We start from the raw sequence: 20,146 nt of genomic DNA on the forward strand, positions 1-20,146 counted from the left end.
ACATTAAACTTTTTAAATTGAAAAAAGATATATAATATAAATTGGATTATCATATAAGCGGTAGGTTTTAACATCTTATGCACTACACATAGAGACAGTTCTAAAATGTTAGTGATTTAGTTTTTAAAAAAAGGGTGCAATATATGTACTGGCATAATGGGTTGATTAGATTATTTGACTTTCTTATTGTTTTATATATTAAGCAATCATTCAAGCAAACAAAATAACTGAATTATTTCACGAGTTATTTTCTGTTTTTGTAGTCCACAGAAAAGAGGGAGAATGAGCGGTTAAGTTCCACTGAAGGTATGTCTGACTTTGTGATTATTACCAGCTTTATGTTACATATGATTTATAGTGCCCAGCCAGTCTAAACATTTTACAGATAAGATTATTGTCTTCGGATTCACTTATATGGGACTGATAAAGATAATTACTGTAGGAAGTTCCTAATCTTGAGTTCAAGTCCTTATCTGTCTTTAATGTCGAGGTAAGTTTGGTCAAGGTCAAACAAATACATGACTGATACGACACATATGTATAGTGTACTATATAGCTAGTAGATGGCTTGCAGATGTTTGTTACAAATTATAGAAAAATTGCTTTCATTAACTTACTTAAAATTGAATAAATTAACACGATTTTGAATTTGATGAATTTCAAGTAAATAGAATAATGGTATATTCAAATTATTCTACGTTTAAATCGTTTTACTCAAATGATGTTATAAATCAAATGAATTAAGATTATTATTTGTTGTGTAAAATTGCAAGATTAATATGATTGTGTCATTAACTTATCCAACCCTGAAATTTCATAATCAACTGTTCCAGCTTTAGAATAAGAACAGTTCAAATGTCTTTTCAAGGGCAGATAATTATAAGTTAAATGCCATATAGATGAAAATCTCTGACATCAAGTTACAATTGACTTTAGAAAACAGATTCAGATGTGCTGTTTTGAGAAAACCAAATGATTGTTTTTATTCTTTTACAGAAGTGAAGACAAAAAAGCCCAAGAAACCTAAGCTATGTGCTTCCTCTTCCTCAGGGTTGAAAGACAAATCAAATACAGAGAAAAGAGACTCATATACTAGTGTGAAGGTCAAAGCTGTGACCTCTGATGACTTTAAAGAAATGGGGTCGTCAAAGACACCAAAAATTGACACGTTAAAACGGGAAGCCATTATTGAGAAACCATCTAGTCCTATAAAGTCATATTTGTCTGGAGGCAGTACTCCTCCGAGGAAACTGTCTGTGGAATCTCCAAGTGATAATCGGCAGCTACAGGCTCTCGCCTCAAGTACGCCTAACGACACAGGGTCAAGGTCAGACAAACAAAGACTGTCAAACAGTTCAGAAAATAGTTATACCGGTAATGTTGGACACAAGCGAAAACATAGTACCGATTCAAGTAGTGCTAGACCTATTAAACAACGAAAAGACTCAGATTTTTCAGATAGTGGCATGGGAAGTTCCATCAGCAGTGTTAATAGTCAAGACTCGGATAAGGGAGGTAAATCAGGTGTTAAACGACGCGATTCTGTGGACTTCTCGCAACCGTTAGATGATATATGGAATGGATCATTTTTACCGCTTTTACCAGAAAGTACCAAATCAGAGGGCAGAGGTGAGTTGTACCTGTGTTGTGGAAACGGTTATGTGAAATTTCAATGTATCGTAGCAGATTTTGCGATACTCTATTGGAGTCAATGTAATTTGATGTGATGTGATGATTTTAAACAATGTGATATTTATGTGGTTTTACAGTAAATGGCTGTCGTTTTCAGGTGCTGACCTAAGCTTTGATATTGAGTTAGATGATATTGACCTGGACGATCTGGACAAGGAGAAGGTGGGTAATCTGTCTCATGCATGTGGTCTTATTACAGATTTGCTTATAACAGAGTTATCTGCCAATCAATACCTACTTGCAAGAGCTCAATAACTCTTCTGTGATGCAAAGAAGGAATACCAGTTCACAAAAAGCTAGTATTACAGACTATTGTAGCAATTTTATGTTGATAAACATTTGAGCCTTGTTCACAGGAATTTTTGTTACTTCAACGTTAACACATTGTTTAAATCAAAATATGTAAAGCTGGCCCTAACTTCAATTCTTGAATAACTCAGAGTGAGGCTTTTGTTACATGGATATCAAAGCTGGTTATGAATGTTAATTATGAGAATTAAATGTTATCAAATTAAACATTGGATAGGTATCACTAGTTTCATATTGTTTATTTAAAATTATGAAAGTCATCAACTGACTATATGTCCTTCTGGCATTCAATTTAAACATGGATGGGATATATACTTTCTATACATTGATACTGGTGTGTAGTATTGAGAGATGAGGACTGATGGTTATACAATACAGATCAGGAATGCTACATTTGGCTGTGCGCCTAAGCTTCCATATCGATGATATAGATACTTACTGAGTACACATAGGTTATAGGATGCATTTATTGTACCGTTACATCAGTAATCAAATGCTCTGATGCTGAATGCCTACCACCAGTACTGAAGTACTGACTACAATGTCTATTATACGTAGGATAAATTGTAAAAAACCATTACAATATATAACAGTATTTATTCAAATGTTTGATCAGGTATGAATATGTAAAAATGTACAGTCTGTAACTAACAAATTGAATAAGCATTGTAACTGGTGCTGGTAGAGATTCATAGGCTAGGGGATGAATTAGATAATATTTGAATTTTATTTTGTGCTTTGAGATATTTTCATAATCTTGTTTACATATACTCAATGAACTCATAACAGTTAAGGATTGGTACCGTAACTAATTCATACAGCTTCTCAAGTAATTATGTAAATATTATTGTTGAATACCTTTGCTTTACTTACTCGGTCATAGTGTGTGACGATGTGTTAACTTTATCTTGTTCATTTTGAAATATTTCAAAATCAGAATTATGCAATTGATATTTAGTCTACCGGTATATAACATTTTGGAAGTAAGAAGGATTGATCAATTCTTGATTTCACTATCTGTTGGTATGATTCTTTCCTTATTTGCTGATTAACATAATAAACTCATTAATTAGCGATATGGAGGTGTGTTCCACTTCCGCCTACCGTAAACAGGTATTATTGTTACCTGTTGTGGACGATATACAAACTTTCACGGTCTGGCTATCCCCTTCAGCCAGATTTGATTGGCTAATGAACATGAGAATGATGACAATTCTGAGATGACTAGCTACAGAAGGATGTATATAGCTTTAAAAACATATATAAGAATATTGATAGTTGTTTTATCGGTATGAGATTTTACATATTTTGCACTGAATATAAGAACGTTTAGATTGGTCTGTATGTTGATAGCCATGGTCATTTAATTAATATATAAAGCCAGCAAACTAATAAGGTGATTTTTAGAAGAGCAATGGAGTTCTCCCGACAAAAAAAATTGACGTCTCATAATTGGGCCACAAACTCCTGACCGAGATGTGGAAGGGGAGGGTATACGTAATTAAGTGGATGAGTATCAGACACCCTCTATATATATAGCTAATTATAGACCTCTTGGCCACAAGGACTTTGGACCCCTTTATATAAGACATGTTTTATATACCAGTATCTGTAATATATTATTTGACAGGATTATAAATCCCTGTATTAAAAACAGGCATTGTTATTGTACGCTATACCAACTGGTTATGTGACGCACCAACACCATGTATACGTATATATATGTATATGTTTATATCGTGTTCTGCATCAACAATCATATTTACTACTTTTCGGTAACGTTATATATATATATATTGGTTGAAATCAGAGCTTTTGGGGAAGGCAATTGTATTTTCTTACATATTGAAGTGTATATAATAATTATATACTGATAATTTCATTAGACATTCAAAGAATATATGGATAAAATCACAGGTCTTGTCCTAGATTGATCCCTGTTGTTTGTATTATTCGGTTATTTATAATACACATATTTTAAAGAGGTCAAGAGAGCAATGGCCAGTATATGGACAGGTATGTATATATATATAAGCCTGAGCCATTAAAATGCTGTGTATTGGCTCTAGAGCTACAGGTAGTGTTGGAGATGTGTACATGCTACACTGCCTACTGACATGAACCTGTGGTGGGAGAGGTTAGGCCTGGTCATCAACCTGTCTATAAATAGTAACAGATATAGGTGATCAATATAGGTCAGTAGGCCACCCCACAGTGATGGCATTGTCAGGGACTGGGTTATTATAATTAGCTATTGGCTCAGTAGTGGAGAGAAAACAAACCTCTGTTTGTATTAGATCTTGGGAGAAAGTGTATCACATAAATAGCTCTGATTGGAGAAGATGTATATGTGTATCCTCCTTCCAACAGATTAATTATGGTATAACTAAACGGCTACCATCAAAAGATGAATTTGAGGATTAATATTTATCAATCTATACTGATATTTTATGGCGATAGCAAGCTAACTAGCTCTAGATCTTGAGAAAGAGGAGCAATGATTCATCTTCAAACATAACTTTAGGGGATATTGGATCCAGAGCAGAGCTTGCATCGGAAATAAAAAAAAAATCATTGTATTTATAATGATTGGAAATGATCATAAAAGAATTGTGTGTGAGTTGGTATGCCATGTAAAATGTATTGATTTTACTAAATATCAAAAACCAATACCCAATAATATTTAGCTTGGAACACATTAGTACACTATCTCTAAGATGAAGGTATACATATACAATATGAATTATTTTTGTATGAGGAAAAATGAGCTAAGATTATCTGCATTGATTTATCAAACCCAGACAAAAATGTAACAGCGCTTATACATGCATTAATTATATAAGACTTTCTAGATTAGCCCTATGCAGCTGCAGTAGTCAGCAGGTTATGAATTATTGAAGTCAGTATTTCATGGCCAATTAGAATTGTTTATGTTTCTAGTAGTAAATGAGCAATATCTAAATAAAGTATGAAATCTGTATCTCTATCTCTGTTAGCTAATGGTGTCTTTGCTGTTAGTGAACTATGAGTTCCTGAGTAATCTTGAAAGAAATATATGTCGGTCTCAAATTTAAAGCTGTAGTTCTCCTACCCCCACCCAGCCACCCCTCCCCTCCTCAATTTTACAGTAGACAATTGATAATAATTGGTATCTTTCTTTTGATCATGAGTCGACTGTCGTACTGATTTCCCTGTTGTGTGTAGGTTATGTAAAGTGGGCTGATTTGTGCGTTGTATGTAGATCAGAGAAAATCAATATTATCATTCTGATGGGATCATCTCCTGCACCTAGACTCACAGCAGCGACCTCTCAGATAAAAAGTAGGACGCCACAACTTGTCCCCTTTATATTGTGTATTATAACATCACAAGATACATCAATACAATGAATCTGGTACATCCTGATTTTGTGACCTTGAATAATGGTCATGATCAAGGTCAGTCTTTTGAACAAATCTTGCATTATCCCAGCATGTATTAGACTTGACATCTCTCTTCTAGCTCTCATTTAATTTTATATTCAGATACTGAAGGGTTTTGTACATGTTGTGTTCAGGGTTGTTCTTAATTAGTTATTTAAATGAAAATGTTTTATGGGGTCATCAATATTTTTTCATTGGTCACTTTCTCAAATGGTCAATTGACCTAACAGCCATCAGGTTTACGACAACGCAGACATACATCACCGATCGGACATCGACAGGGCAATATTCGAGTAAGCAATGCATGTAGGTCAGAAACTCCATGTGTATTGGAAATCAATCTTGAGAGCTATAGATCACCATCCCATCAGTATGAGGTCAGTGCACTGGAGATCAACCGGGCCGTGCTATCATATACAAGTATACCTCACGTTAAAGCAGAGACTTGGTACTGTCTGGATGTAATTATAATTGTATTGCAAGAAAATGAAAGAAAAAACATTTTTCTTAGGATTTTATTAAAAGAGTTACAAAAAAAGAGAGCTCAGTTAATGTTCTGATTGATGATTGATATACAAACAGAATATGTCATCACGTCATGTACCGGGTAACTGGTCGTTTAATACTGATGATATAAAACACACATACATGCGCTTTACCACGTAACCTAATTTAGTTTGAACCCAATCTGTGGAAATAGTCACATATTGATCTGCCTCAGTGGCTGGAGTGGTCAGCGACCCTAGGGGCTTTGTACCATCGGCCACTACACATGTGGTCATCTGTACATTCTCGGTGCAATGACCAGTTTATGTATTGATTTGTAGTTTACTACCACACATGCCTGCGTGTGTTCACACATAAACTTATTGGATTAGATCTCTTTCTGAAGTAAAAATCTGAAATTGATTTTACAGTTGACCAAATTTCTTTTCATTTTTCTATTAGATATATGTACCATGGTCTATTGCACAAAGATTGACTTCAGCCAGCTCTGTTTTTGGCAAATCAGGATTTCAGTTGTTTATATGTTACAATTGACTTATAAACCATTTGATGCTTTTCTCATTTTGCTTATGGAGATTTTGTTAGATTTGTCAGTAGCTTTTGTACTAAATATTTGAACAAACAAGTGTACACATATTTCAGTTTGTCTTCATTTGTCGATTGTAGAGTTCTATACTTTTTGTGGTTTCAAAAAAACTAGGTCAATCACTGTATGGCATACATTTACCTGCATTTAATATAAACTTAAATCATAAATAAATTTCAGTCTAGCATGGAGAAACAATTAAGCTGCCTGAATTTGTATATACACCTTTATCATACATCAAACTTCATTAATTTGGAATGAAATCAAACTTTTATATTAAAGATGCTCCACCGCTGATAAATGGTATTTTTTCACTACCAAAAACAGGAGGGGGGATTTGGTAATTTTCTTCAGTCACAAAAGTCACTTACTTTACACCATTACCACTATTGAAAAGTTTGAGCTTCTTATTCTACTTCAAGTTGAAAATATGAAAAATAATTAATTACATCCCGAAAAAATTCTGTGGCACTATATCCTATATGGAATAAAGTACAGATTGCGAATGCACCAAAAGCAAAATAAATTATTTTTATATTAATTTTTGTGTTAATTAGACATATATATACACGATTAAACACCAATTATTGTTCAAATAATCAATATCATTTATGCTCTGTCGGCGATGGAGCACCTTTAATTTCATTAACCATATTGAATAAAAATATGTTGGAAAATTATTTTACACAGATAAATGGCCCTTTTGTTGTAATTTATCTATAGGAAATATATACTTATTGTGAGTTTTAAAAAAACTGTGACTTTTGTATTCTAACTTCCTGGTTCTGCCATATGCTAGACATGAGTCATCAATTAGGGTATGCATAGATGAAACTGCTGATAAAAAAAAAGAATTTGGAAGAAAAAAAATGTTGGCCTTGTATACATGTGTATAACCTGGTGTCTAGAAGGTTTGATCCTAATGCACTGTCGAGTGGGCTACTGGGCTGGGAACAGATATTAACTGGTTATTGATTGAGAATATAATCATGTCGGTTTGAAGACTGTCACCAGCCACATCAATCTGGTGGTTCTGGTGGCTGGCTTCTTCAGTCCACTACATCAACCACTATTACATAACACAGGGATAAAGCAGGCCATCAACACATTAAACATGTGGGTGTAGCAGGACACACTGTCCCATTAAACATGTGTGTGTAGCAGGGCACTAAACCCATTAAACATGTGGGTGTAGCAGGGCACTGTCCCTAAAAAATTTGGGTGTAGCAGGGCACTAAACCTATGAAACATGTAGGCGTAGCAGGTCACCAACCCATTAAACATGTGGGTGTAGTCAGGGCACTGTCCCATTAAAAATATGGGTGTAGCAGGGCACTAAACCTATGAAACATGTAGGCATAGCAGGTCATCAACCCATTAAACATGTGGGTGTAGCAGGGCACTGTCCCATTAAAAATATGGGTGTAGCAGGGCACTAAACCTATGAAACATGTAGGCATAGCAGGTCACCAACCCATTAAACATGTGGGTGTAGCAGGGCACTGTCCCATTAAAAAATTGGGTGTAGCAGGGCACTAAACCTATGAAACATGTAGGCGTAGCAGGTCACTAACCCATTAAACATGTGGGTGTTTTAGGTCACTAATCCCATTAAACATGTGGATGTAGTAGGTCACTAACCCATTAAACATGTGGGTGTAGCTGGGCAACAACCCATTAAACATGTGGATGTAGCAGGGCAACAAACCATTAAACATGTGGGTGTAGCAGGGCAACAAACCATTAAATATGTGGGTGTAGCAGGGCAACAACCCATTAAACATATTGGTGTAGCAGGACATTGTCCCATTAAACATGTGGGTGTAGCAGGACACACTGTCCCATTAAACATGTGTGTGTAGCAGGGCACTAAACCCATTAAACATGTGGGTGTAGCAGGGCACTGTCCCATTAAAAATATGGGTGTAGCAGGGCAACAAACCTATGAAACATGTAGGCGTAGCAGGTCACCAACCCATTAAACATGTGGGTGTAGTCAGGGCACTGTCCCATTAAAAATATGGGTGTAGCAGGGCACTAAACCTATGAAACATGTAGGCATAGCAGGTCATCAACCCATCAAACATGTGGGTGTAGCAGGGCACTGTCCCATTAAAAATATGGGTGTAGCAGGGCACTAAACCTATGAAACATGTAGGCATAGCAGGTCACCAACCCATTAAACATGTGGGTGTAGCAGGGCACTGTCCCATTAAAAAATTGGGTGTAGCAGGGCACTAAACCAATGAAACATGTAGGCGTAGCAGGTCACTAACCCATTAAACATGTGGGTGTTTTAGGTCACTAATCCCATTAAACATGTGGATGTAGTAGGTCACTAACCCATTAAACATGTGGGTGTAGCTGGGCAACAACCCATTAAACATGTGGATGTAGCAGGGCAACAAACCATTAAACATGTGGGTGTAGCAGGGCAACAAACCATTAAATATGTGGGTGTAGCAGGGCAACAACCCATTAAACATATTGGTGTAGCAGGACACTGTCCCATTAAACATGTGGGTGTAGCAGGGCAACAAACCATTAAATATGTGGGTGTAGCAGGGCAACAACCCATTAAACATATTGGTGTAGCAGGACACTGTCCCATTAAACATGTGGGTGTAGCAGGACACTGTCCTATAAACATGTGGGTGTAGCAGGGCAACAATCCATTAAACATGTGGATGTAGCAGGGCAACAAACCATTAAATATGTGGGTGTAGCAGGGCAACAACCCATTAAACATATTGGTGTAGCAGGACACTGTCCCATTAAACATGTGGGTGTAGCAGGACACTGTCCTATAAACATGTGGGTGTAGCAGGGCAACAATCCATTAAACATGTGGATGTAGCAGGGCAACAAACCATTAAATATGTGGGTGTAGCAGGGCAACAAACCATTAAATATGTGGGTGTAGCAGGGCAACAACCCATTAAACATATTGGTGTAGCAGGACACTGTCCCATTAAACATGTGGGTGTAGCAGGGCAACAATCCATTAAGGTTAAACCTTGTTTGTAACTGATTTGTAAAAATACATTCTTGCATAATAGATCATTCAGAAACTGACATTTGCTTGATGTTAGGAAATAGCTGGGAACTTTTTAAACATGTGGTGTGTAGCAGGGCAACAACCCATTAAACATGTGGGTGTAGCAGGGCAACAAACCATTAAACATGTGGGTGTAGCAGGGCAACAAACCATTAAACATATGGGTGTAGCAGGGCAACAATCCATTAAGGTTAAACCTTGTTTGTAACTGATTTGTAAAAATACATTCTTGCATAATAGATCATTCAGAAACTGACATTTGCTTGATATTAAGAAATAGCTGGGAACTTCATGTAGGTGTGGTTGGCATGTCGACATGAAAATAATGATGTTGTTGAAAATCTAAAAATCTCCTTAATATGTGTACAGCCCTCAAGGTAGAACTTGTAGCAGTATTGGTTCTGTATGCTTCACACCTACGCTGCTTGCAGTATTGCCAGGTATATAAATCAAGTAGTAAAGCCTGATGAGCTAGGCAGCTTTACACTGTTCTTATACTGGTGCTGAAAAGCAAGGACGCTTACAAACCAAAGCAACATCAAAATTTGAATTGCAAAACATTGATCATGATGAAGATATTTCTTTAAAACAAGAGCAGCCGACTACATTAAGATAGATGTATTCATGGCACAAGGCAAATGAAACTGGAGGAGAAGCCTTTGAGTCTGAAATCTATAAAGTTTACTCAGAAATCAATATTTCAGTGGAGGGCTTCCTTCTTCCAAGACATAGAAGGAGCAGGAAAATGAATTTCCTGGGCTTCCAACATACGCATTTCTCAATGCAGTTGACACAATTTCCTTGTATTGTGTTTCATAAATCTAAGAGAAGCAATCTTATGTTGCTAGTCGCAGATGCTATTGAATGTCTATGAGGAAAACCTTGTTTTTTATTGATGTTACGAAAGCCTGGGTTTTGGGGATTTTTTTTTCATACACATTAGGTTGAAATGTTGAAGTAGAGTCATTGTTTCTCAATTTTCAAGAAGTAAATGTAGTTTCAGAATACAGTATTTTATGTCTTAGTCTGTGTTTTGTATGTAATTGATTATTGCTATTTGTTGTAATGCATGGTTGTACAGTTAGTTAGTCATTTAGAGGATGTTAAATCTCATTTTTGGAATAGTATATGTATATAATATAAAAAATGGGTCATGTGTCCTTAATGTAGTCACACCATCAATGTTTGCTTTAAAATGCTCAGGGGAAGTCCTAAAATACCAAAATGTAGTCATTTGTGGTAAATCTAATAGACTATACAGTTGATGATTTTTGTGGGGTGATTCGATTGTTGAGCTTGAATTAATCCTCAAAATCTCCATGCATATATACAATCAATTAGTTACCAGGTAAATTTGACATGTTTGAACTGCAGCACTTTACTACCAACATCTAGAAAATGCTAGTACTACTGCACAAATAAAAATATGCCATGAAGATATTTGTTCATCCTTTGAAAGATTATTTCTAACACTGATTCAAGAAATTCCTCTTTTTCCTTAATATTGTGAATATTAAAATACTGTATGTATAAGTTTTTTTGTGTGGCAAAATATTTAAATTTATTCCTTTCTTTTCAGAATGTTGATGATGGAGAAGAAACAGTTGATATTAGTGATGGTAAGTACACTTGCACTCTTATTTGATTTCTATATGCAGCTATACCAGTATATTTTTAGGGGTTTGATACCTTAATATTTCAGGGTCATTTAGAGTTATCCCCCTTATAGGAAGTTTTTTTCTTTTACTGAAGATGGAAGGTCTGTGCTTCAAGTTTTTAAGGCTCCTTATTTAAGTTGCATATTTTCCTATTACAGATATAATTAGCTGTCAGAAACTAGTAGATGTTTTTGTCAAATATCACCTTAGCATGTTCATCAATTGGTTTATATTAATTTAGTTCTGAACTGATGCTAACTTTTAAATAATTAATACCTTATTGTTGAAAATGAGTTTGTGTTCACTGGTTTTGCCACATTTCCTTCAATAGGCCTATGTAAGTTAGTATCAATATTGGTGATTAAATTTGTTTTATACTGCATTCCATTTAAAATTGTATGTTATAGATATGGCTGAGGCAGCCATGCTGAAGCCTAATCAATACATTAGGAATCCATGCTTACTTATAATCATTCCTGATAATATTTTAATGTAGAATAATATTCTTGAAATCTGTTTACAGAAGAGGAAAGGCAGGGATTATGTCAATATAAAGCTTAGAATCTGTAGATACACTTTTTATTTATTTTTTTATTTATCAGAAAACTTCAGACAAGCTGTAATGGAAGGAGATTATTTGTTGGTGAAAAAAGCATTGAGCAGCAAAAAGAAGTTTGATGTAGAATCTGTGGATGATTTGGGGATTACATTGCTGATGTATTCAGCTCAAAATGGTGAGGCCTCATTAAAATAGTGTCACTCTTCATGGATCAACTTGTTCTAAAATCTTAAAATCTATGCAAATAAAAAAAAAATCCTTAAATGAAACTTCCATTTTTATTGAATGTTTCGTCTTTGAGGCAGGTTCCAGGAAACATAATTCCTAAGATTTAAAATGATAATTTTAATCCACTGAGACACATACTATTGATTTTTTGAAATGATAGTTCCTGTGATTTGTTTTAATTTCATGTGATTATATTTCTTTAATTCACCATGCCTACTTAAAATTATTAGATTGCTTGTAATATGTTATATTTTAGGTAATGATGATATAGCAGAGCTGCTAGTCAACCACAAAGCAAACATCAACGCACAGCAACATAACGGCACAACATCCCTCATGCTGGCATGCGAACATGTAAGTGGTAACGATACACCGATCATCAATCTGATGTGTGTTCACACTGATATGGTACATTTAATTCCCTTTGTGGCTTTGTTTGGTGGGATTTATTTTGTGTCTAAAACCAGGATCAATTTCAAAGCATCATTAAATTGTAAACGTTCTGTGGCAAATGTAAACATGAGAGTTCAGAAAGCCCCTGCAATACGTTATCATCAAGACTTCCACCAGAGAAGTCTAACAGAGCTTGCATGTCAGTGGCCTTATTTCAGTGTCAGATCAAATAGTAAGTGCATCATTTGCATTAAACACAAGACATACAGTACATTTCAGATGTTTTGGCTACTTAAATTCTATCAAAATTCATTTGATTAATAATTACGTGCTACAAAGTATCTTTCACTAATATTGGTTTATAAAAAATACTCCCTGAATTCATTGAATAATGTAAATTTCCATAGCAAATTAAGTTAACTATTTCAAAATTTTATATTAGATTTACAATCTAGAATATTAAGTGTCATTATTGGTTATTTAGGCTCACATCTGTACAGTAGCATTACTAGTTGAGCTGGGAGCCAATGTGAACCTGCAGCAGACGACGGGGGAAACAGCACTAATGAAGGTAACAACACCTTGTCTTCAGCGGCATGCTTCAGTGTGGTAGCACTATAAAAAGAGCAAGAATCTCATTATTACAAGAAGACACAACATAAATATAACTGCAGCCTCCCAAAAAATTGACATTCACACATGCAATGACCGTTGCTGTTAATATAATGTTAAACCTAATCAAATAATACCTTAAGTTTGATATACAGGGGTTTAATTGTCTGAGATAAAATGTTCTTATTTGATATTATTTGAATAAGAAATACTGACAGTAATCCTTAAGTACACAGCAAAATCTTGAGTCAGTGAGCGGAAGACAAGTCATCGAAATGTCACATGAAAACTGGTTAGGTAACAATATCAATGAACAAAACTTGTGTCTGAAAACATGTTGCCAAAATTAGTGAAATAATTAGAAGTGTTTGATTTAAAGGCGGTGAGACGCGGCCATAAGCAGATTGTGAAGTTCCTGTTGGAGCATGGTGCTAACTTCTCGGCTCAGAACAACTCAGGATTTACTGCAGTCACGTACGCCAAAATGATGAGACTGACCGAGATAGAGGACATCATTGTGGATTATATCTCCAGGTATTTGATCCATACTCTATTACAGGTTGACTATCCTTTGCATTTATCTATAAGAAGTTCATAAGGAGTCCATATCTAAAAGGTTAAAGAAGTACATTGTTTATTTTGTATAAAATCAAGTTTTAGTAAATTTCCTGCAGAATTGATATCTGTAACTGGAAAAAAATCAGTCCTCAAAAAGATTTCTACGTTTCACAAAATTTAAAAGAAACTTATCACTTCTAAAAAAAAATCTTGTGCATAGAAATATGTACAGTAAAACCTTATTTATAAAGAAACCCAATTATAACATGGTTATAACATAGAAATTCTCCTTCTCCGTCCAGTTTCATATATGTTTGTAATGTGTGTATAATTTTGGAGGTTCAGTATAACCATGTGTTACTGTACATGCAAGTGAAATTTGATTGAAAGACATGCTATAATGCGTCTTGGTATTATGAAATATCTATGGTATTTTCTATGTAATATTTATTCGCCTGAAATAGTGATCTCTAAATGAATGACTCCTATCAATGTGCTATTTATTTCCAGATTAACCAATGAGTTTGACAAACAAGTGGCCATCACACTAAATAGTACAGCCAAGATCATCAGTGCTCTCTTCCCGCTCCAGTGCTTCCCGCTGTCAGAGGGAGAAAAATTCTCTGTCAACTTTAAACACGAACTTCAGGCCAACACTCCAGGTTGGTATAAACATATCTAAAGCTTTGTTTTAAGTGATAAAACCGTCTAGGGTTGCAACTTCCAAGTAATCTGAAGGCCTGATTGATTTAAAGCACTATGGAAATTGTTTCTGTATGTCTATTGACATTTAACAAGAAATATTAGCAAAGTTGTCTTATTTCTTTTTTTATGCAATACAAATAAATTTAGATTTAAATCATAATGATGGAAGAAAAAATAATACAAAGAAACAATTGGTAAAATTTCCTGAGTTTCCAAATTTTCATTGTCATGTTATTAGATGATATTAAAAAAAAATCAAATTAAACGGACATAAAGATTGAATATAAATTATTTGAAAGAAAAAAAAATCATTTTAAGTTTCAGCTATTAAAATGAACAAGTTAAGTTTATATCATCATTTTCCACCACAGGTGTAGGGTACCTGTTGTTTGTTGCCCATGCCCGTATCACGGCCCAGGATATTCGATGTCGGTTTTATGGTCCTTGTGCTGTACAGAATGTCTCGCTTAATGGAGTCCAACAACCACCACTAACAGAGGTAAACCACTGTCATAGAATTATCTCCCTTTAAAATGGATAATGATTATTGACAATTTATTACTTTATAAGAAAAAACAACACTTCCATGAGCAAATAACTCTGCATGTAAAATGGAGTCAGCAGTACTACAAGATGTTGAGGGTGTAACATGGTTGTCCATCTTTTGGCTTTATACTTTATCTTGTCTTAGGCATCGGGCATAACTTGGAAGATGCTGTGTGTGCTTCTGATCCTAATCAAACTTTTCACTTGGTCCTATCTACTTAAAGAGTAAATGAGGTTTGACTGTAAATGTTTTCACCGGGGGTCAAATTATGTTGGATGTCACTTGATGTCGTGGACTTACATGTTCTACTTCTTTTATCCTAAACAAATTTTGTATTATCATTGCCATCTATTGAGTTGATATTTGACTGCTTCATTTTTCAGGAGGCCAACTTTGTGTTATCATGTTGCCCTCTACAACATGGAAGGAATGAAGTTATTATCAACACTGTACCAGCACCAGGATCAAAGGTTAGTATAGTATGAATATTATTGAAGATTAATCCTGTGTAGTATTATAAAACTATAGAAACTAGCAATAAATATTTTGCCAAAATCAGAAAAGTTATTTCTTCTTATTGCCAATTAAAGTTGATCACAAATGACATGAAAATTGCGTTCACATGACATGACAGTTAGTATATTAAACTAATTTAAAGTATAGACCAAATTATGACCATGTGCATTTAAATTGTTTAAAATAATTCTTGATATCATGTATTTCAGGCCAAACTAGTGGTATGTGCATACAAAGCCCAGCTGATTGACTCATAGACTTGTGGGATTATTGTCCTGGACATAAAATGTTAGGTGAGACGAAAATGTCTGGGACATAGACACCTGTACATAGACATAAATCTTCATGGAGAGTGTCCAAAGGAACATTACTGAAGACTTGTGGAGAGACAGTAAAAGGGAGACACTACAATTCTAAGGATTTCCAACTCAGATTTGTGCAGGTAGTGTCTCAAGCCCTCAGGTGTCACAACAGAAATCTCCACCTACTCCATACCTGTTGATCTCATTCATTGAAATTATGTGTTTCCTCTTCCGTTGATCTCGCATATGAAGACGAAAAGGAGAAATCAGAATTACTGTACATTTTCTATCATTGTATTGATGAAACATTTGAACAGCAGTTGGAACCTAGTTCATGTTTGTTCATTAACTTTGTAGAATATAAGAATTCTGGTGTGAGGGATTTGTGATAAAGCAGACAGACACACAGGAACCAAGCTCCTGGTCACCGTAACAGAAAGGATGGAATGATACTGATATCTGGATAGGATATTTATATGTACTATGTGTAGGACTAGTTCGTGGCTCACAATAGATCAGTTTCAGACTTTTAGGGAAAGGGTAAAAAAGCAGAAGAGCTATTGAGATGAAACTTTACATGTTGGTGAAAGTGTAAAAACAGCAGAAGAGCTATTGAAATGAAAATTTACATGTTGGTGAAAATGTAAAAAAGCAGAAGAGCTATTGAGATGAAAATTTTACATGTTTGCTATTTTGTACAGTTTATACATGAAAACATAAAACTATCTACCAAGTGTATGTACATATATATGTATACCAGGGCCGTATTTGTTACAGGAGATAAGGCAGGATAGTGTCATACACAGTATATTTCATTTGTACAAAGCCAGTTATTACCACATTAGAGTGATATTAGATGTATTCTCGTGTTGGGTTTTGTTATCATCACTTTTAATCATCAGTTTAGTACATATAAGCCTAACAATGCAAATAGCGACAACACATCATTAAGGCAAATGGCATTTCGGTAATTGATGGAGACGAATAACATCCCAATTTTGTTTTTTACGCAGACCAAGATCATCTCTGGTGATTTGCTGAAAAAACCATCCCTGTGACAACCACATTATGCCAATATAATTTAATACCGGTAAAATGTTATGTTTAAAACACTGTAAATATGTTTCAGGAAGTCCTGACCAAAAAAAACAACAAATAATGAGAATCAAGAAAGTAAACAAATTGATATTTGATTTCAAAAAGTTTTTAATTTATATAATTGAGTGTGTTGCAAGGATTCTATTTGTGAGCATGCTATCTGATTTTGCTATTAAATCAAAGTTTTGAAATATAAAATTAAATAGAGACAAAATACAAGGTGACCTGAGAATTAGTTTTAAACTGCTAATTGTAAATGATTGTGATATTTATTATGAAGGGTACTTATTGTCCCCTCACTGTCCCTGTGTGTTGTATATAAATCTATGTCTGTGTATTTCCCTTTCAATCTTTTTGCAATTACCGATAATCTTAGATCATTCGAAATTTAATTTCTGCACATTTAATTTTGTAATTGACTTGATAGAAATTCTTTGAATGGAACTACAGGTTCCTGTAATTCATATTATTTACTCTAAAAACTGAAATTAATACAAATAAGAATTTTTTTATTTCCATTTATCCTGAATAATTAATATGTAATTATTTTACTGTAATCTTGCACAAATGTGTCCATTTTCAACTGATGATGATAAAATAAATGAGTCTTTGTGGGAACTGTTTCATTGTATGGCATGAGATCTAGATGTTTCTGTATATTCCTTAATTGATATGTTTTGTGATAATTCCGTAAAGGACGTACTTGTCGTAGTTTTGTTCACATCAATTTCTGAAACCAGTAAAATATTTGATGTGGACTACCTGGTGCTTTTTGTTTGCAATATTATAAAAGAAGAAAAAAATAGGCTTTAGGTAACGTTCGGAGGCGGATGCTGATTGTTAAAACTTGATGTTATGTAGTTGTGTGTTTGTGTTTAACCCTCCTTTGTCTTGTATAAACATCTTTTAATGAAACTTTCCATTTGGTGGCACATTTTGTGAAAATATAGTTATAAAATATTTACCTGTAGCTATTTGCTCAACATTTCTTATCCTTAATTCTTTTTTAAATACAGAAATACTAAAAGCATAGTGGCTAAAATTAACTCAGGAAATCAAGTGAACGTTTGTATTATTATATGAAGAATGTTATTTTTAATCATTTTTTTCCCCTCACACCATCCAATGCTTATACAATTTATATAAATGCACAACTCCTAGAGATTAGGTGAAGATAGAATATTTAGTGATTTGATACAATAATTCATCATATAGGGTATTGAAGGAAACAAAAAATGATTTATCATAACTTTTTATCATGCGGAGAAACAAAAATCATCCTTTTAGATGTGATAAGGGCCATGTATGTATAGATTAACGATTTATAATGATTGTAGTCTTAAAGAAAATAGTGCATCTTGTTGGTGTTGTAGACAATGTTTACCATGTGGTCTAAGCTTAAGTCACAAGTTTTCATCCTGCGCACATACATCATTCTCAACATATAAGTGATTTAGTATTCATGTTGTACATACAGAAGTAAACCAATGATGTATTTGTTAATGTTGGAAATGTTGACAAACTTCCTTGAAAGTGACATATCAGTGATTTGTGTATTGAATATTCGTTTTATGTATGAAATGATCATTATGATAATTATATTTTTCATGTGTTAGATTTTGATCATTTTTTGAGTTTTATACAAATCTGAACTGATAATATGTACATCTTTACCACAGCTTAATTAAACCTCAGTTATAAATCAAGTAGTATACAAGCATCATGCAAGAGAGTAAAATCATATATACACCCGGTATTAAAAAATGGTGCTTGTCACAGTATAGCTCACCAAGTCAAAACTCATTTTCCATCACTGCCAATTAAACTAAGGCCAAGTAATATACGGAGAAAGGATCACATGATGAATAGACAAATTTGTACAGTTTTATTTTAGATGTTATAACAATATATATAGGTAGGAATATATGAGTATAAGCCAAGTAAGACAGAAGTGTGCTGCAGGAATTAAAATTAACATCTTTTCAAGAATCATGATTTAAAATTTTGTGACATAAAGTAATTGTGTTTCAATTAAGATGATATATTTATAGATGAACTGAATACTGATACATTGAAATGTTTTGGTTTGTTTACATTTTAGATAGAAGTTACAAAGTTTGGTAGGTCGGCAAACCCATGCAGCTTAAAATGATAGGTTTCCTACAAATGACAATGCCTCGAGAGTTTGGAAATGAAGATGACGAAATACTATTAAAAATAGGAAAATCAGTAGGGTTTTGGTTTATGATCTTGTAAACACATTTTAAGAGGATGTACATTAACAAAAGATAAGGATAAAACTAAGAATGTTTAATTTTGGTAATTTAGTTATAAGCAATTTCAGAGTGAATATGTTTTGTTATCTAAACAGTGGAGATATTTATTTGATTCTGAAACAATTATGTTTACACTGGAGTGAACTTGTCAAGTTTGTTGGTTTGCTTTCTGTGAATCTTGAAGAGTGCTGTATTATAAAAGTTGCTGGAAATGCATGCTTGATGTTAGGTTTGGGTGGACTTGAACCGTGCTGTCATATGATACTGGTGTGCTCAGATTTTAAAGCTTCAAATTATGGTTAAGATTGGAATTATTTTTTGAAAAAGGTTTTCACTGTTCTGCGAGAATAGTGTTGGTGTTGCTTGGATTGAGTTGTTGATGAATGATAGAGAACATCAGAGAAATTTGTTTATTTTCTTTTTTTCATTTAAGTTCCAAAATTCAAGAACTCCCATTTTTTTCTGTTATTTTTTTTCCTCAGATTTAAATGCCTTGCTGTCATGTTAATTCTTGATCTTTTAATCACTTGCATTTCTTCATATTTTCCTCAACTTTTTTCTATATCTTGAAGAAGACCACTGTAAGACAACTCAAGAGAAAATCAAAAGTTTTAATTTTTATTGTCACAAATACTCAATTTTTAATTTTTATTGTCACAAATACTCAATGTACATACCAGTATGTTAAAAGACTCATACAAGTTTACCTAAAATTATATCCCATATTTGTCAGCAGTTTTGTTAAGCCTTCTTCTGATTATTCTCCAAACAACTCTGTTTTCTCACACTTCTCCCATACTTGTTTATATAGTCTTGATTGTTTTGAATAAGGCTATTTTGTTCTTGCATGTACATATGTGTTTGTGTACTATTCTATTTTCTTGTAAACAAAGATAATTAATATATGCTGAAAACATTACGTCATCATATTTTAAATGGATGGTGATACACATTATATTGTGAAGCATATTTTTCATCCAGTTTTTCTTTTTCTAAGAAAATCTGTTACCTTCTCTTTATCTTACTTTATGTTATTCACAGTGCAACTACTCGAAGCATCAGTAAAAACTCATTAGTTATATTTGTTTCTAATGGAATGAAAACGGATGTGTGGAAACTA

General features: G+C 34.0%; 1 protein-coding gene across 1 annotated transcript in view; it reads left to right on the forward strand.

The window, feature by feature from the left end:
• Nucleotides 1-19,659, forward strand: part of LOC138327755 (M-phase phosphoprotein 8-like) — a 43,032-nt gene extending 23,373 nt beyond the window's left edge. The window contains exons 4-15 of the mRNA XM_069274101.1: nucleotides 264-306; nucleotides 997-1,629; nucleotides 1,790-1,854; nucleotides 11,154-11,193; nucleotides 11,835-11,966; nucleotides 12,276-12,373; nucleotides 12,897-12,983; nucleotides 13,404-13,558; nucleotides 14,093-14,244; nucleotides 14,659-14,786; nucleotides 15,218-15,304; nucleotides 15,560-19,659. Coding sequence (XP_069130202.1) covers nucleotides 264-306; nucleotides 997-1,629; nucleotides 1,790-1,854; nucleotides 11,154-11,193; nucleotides 11,835-11,966; nucleotides 12,276-12,373; nucleotides 12,897-12,983; nucleotides 13,404-13,558; nucleotides 14,093-14,244; nucleotides 14,659-14,786; nucleotides 15,218-15,304; nucleotides 15,560-15,607 — 1,668 coding nt within the window. The 3' untranslated portion in view covers nucleotides 15,608-19,659. The remainder of the gene's footprint in view (nucleotides 1-263; nucleotides 307-996; nucleotides 1,630-1,789; nucleotides 1,855-11,153; nucleotides 11,194-11,834; nucleotides 11,967-12,275; nucleotides 12,374-12,896; nucleotides 12,984-13,403; nucleotides 13,559-14,092; nucleotides 14,245-14,658; nucleotides 14,787-15,217; nucleotides 15,305-15,559) is intronic.
• The last annotated feature ends 487 nt before the right edge of the window (nucleotides 19,660-20,146 follow it).

The sequence above is a fragment of the Argopecten irradians genome, chromosome 1 (assembly GCF_041381155.1).
Source record: "Argopecten irradians isolate NY chromosome 1, Ai_NY, whole genome shotgun sequence".
NCBI lineage: Eukaryota > Metazoa > Mollusca > Bivalvia > Pectinida > Pectinidae > Argopecten > Argopecten irradians.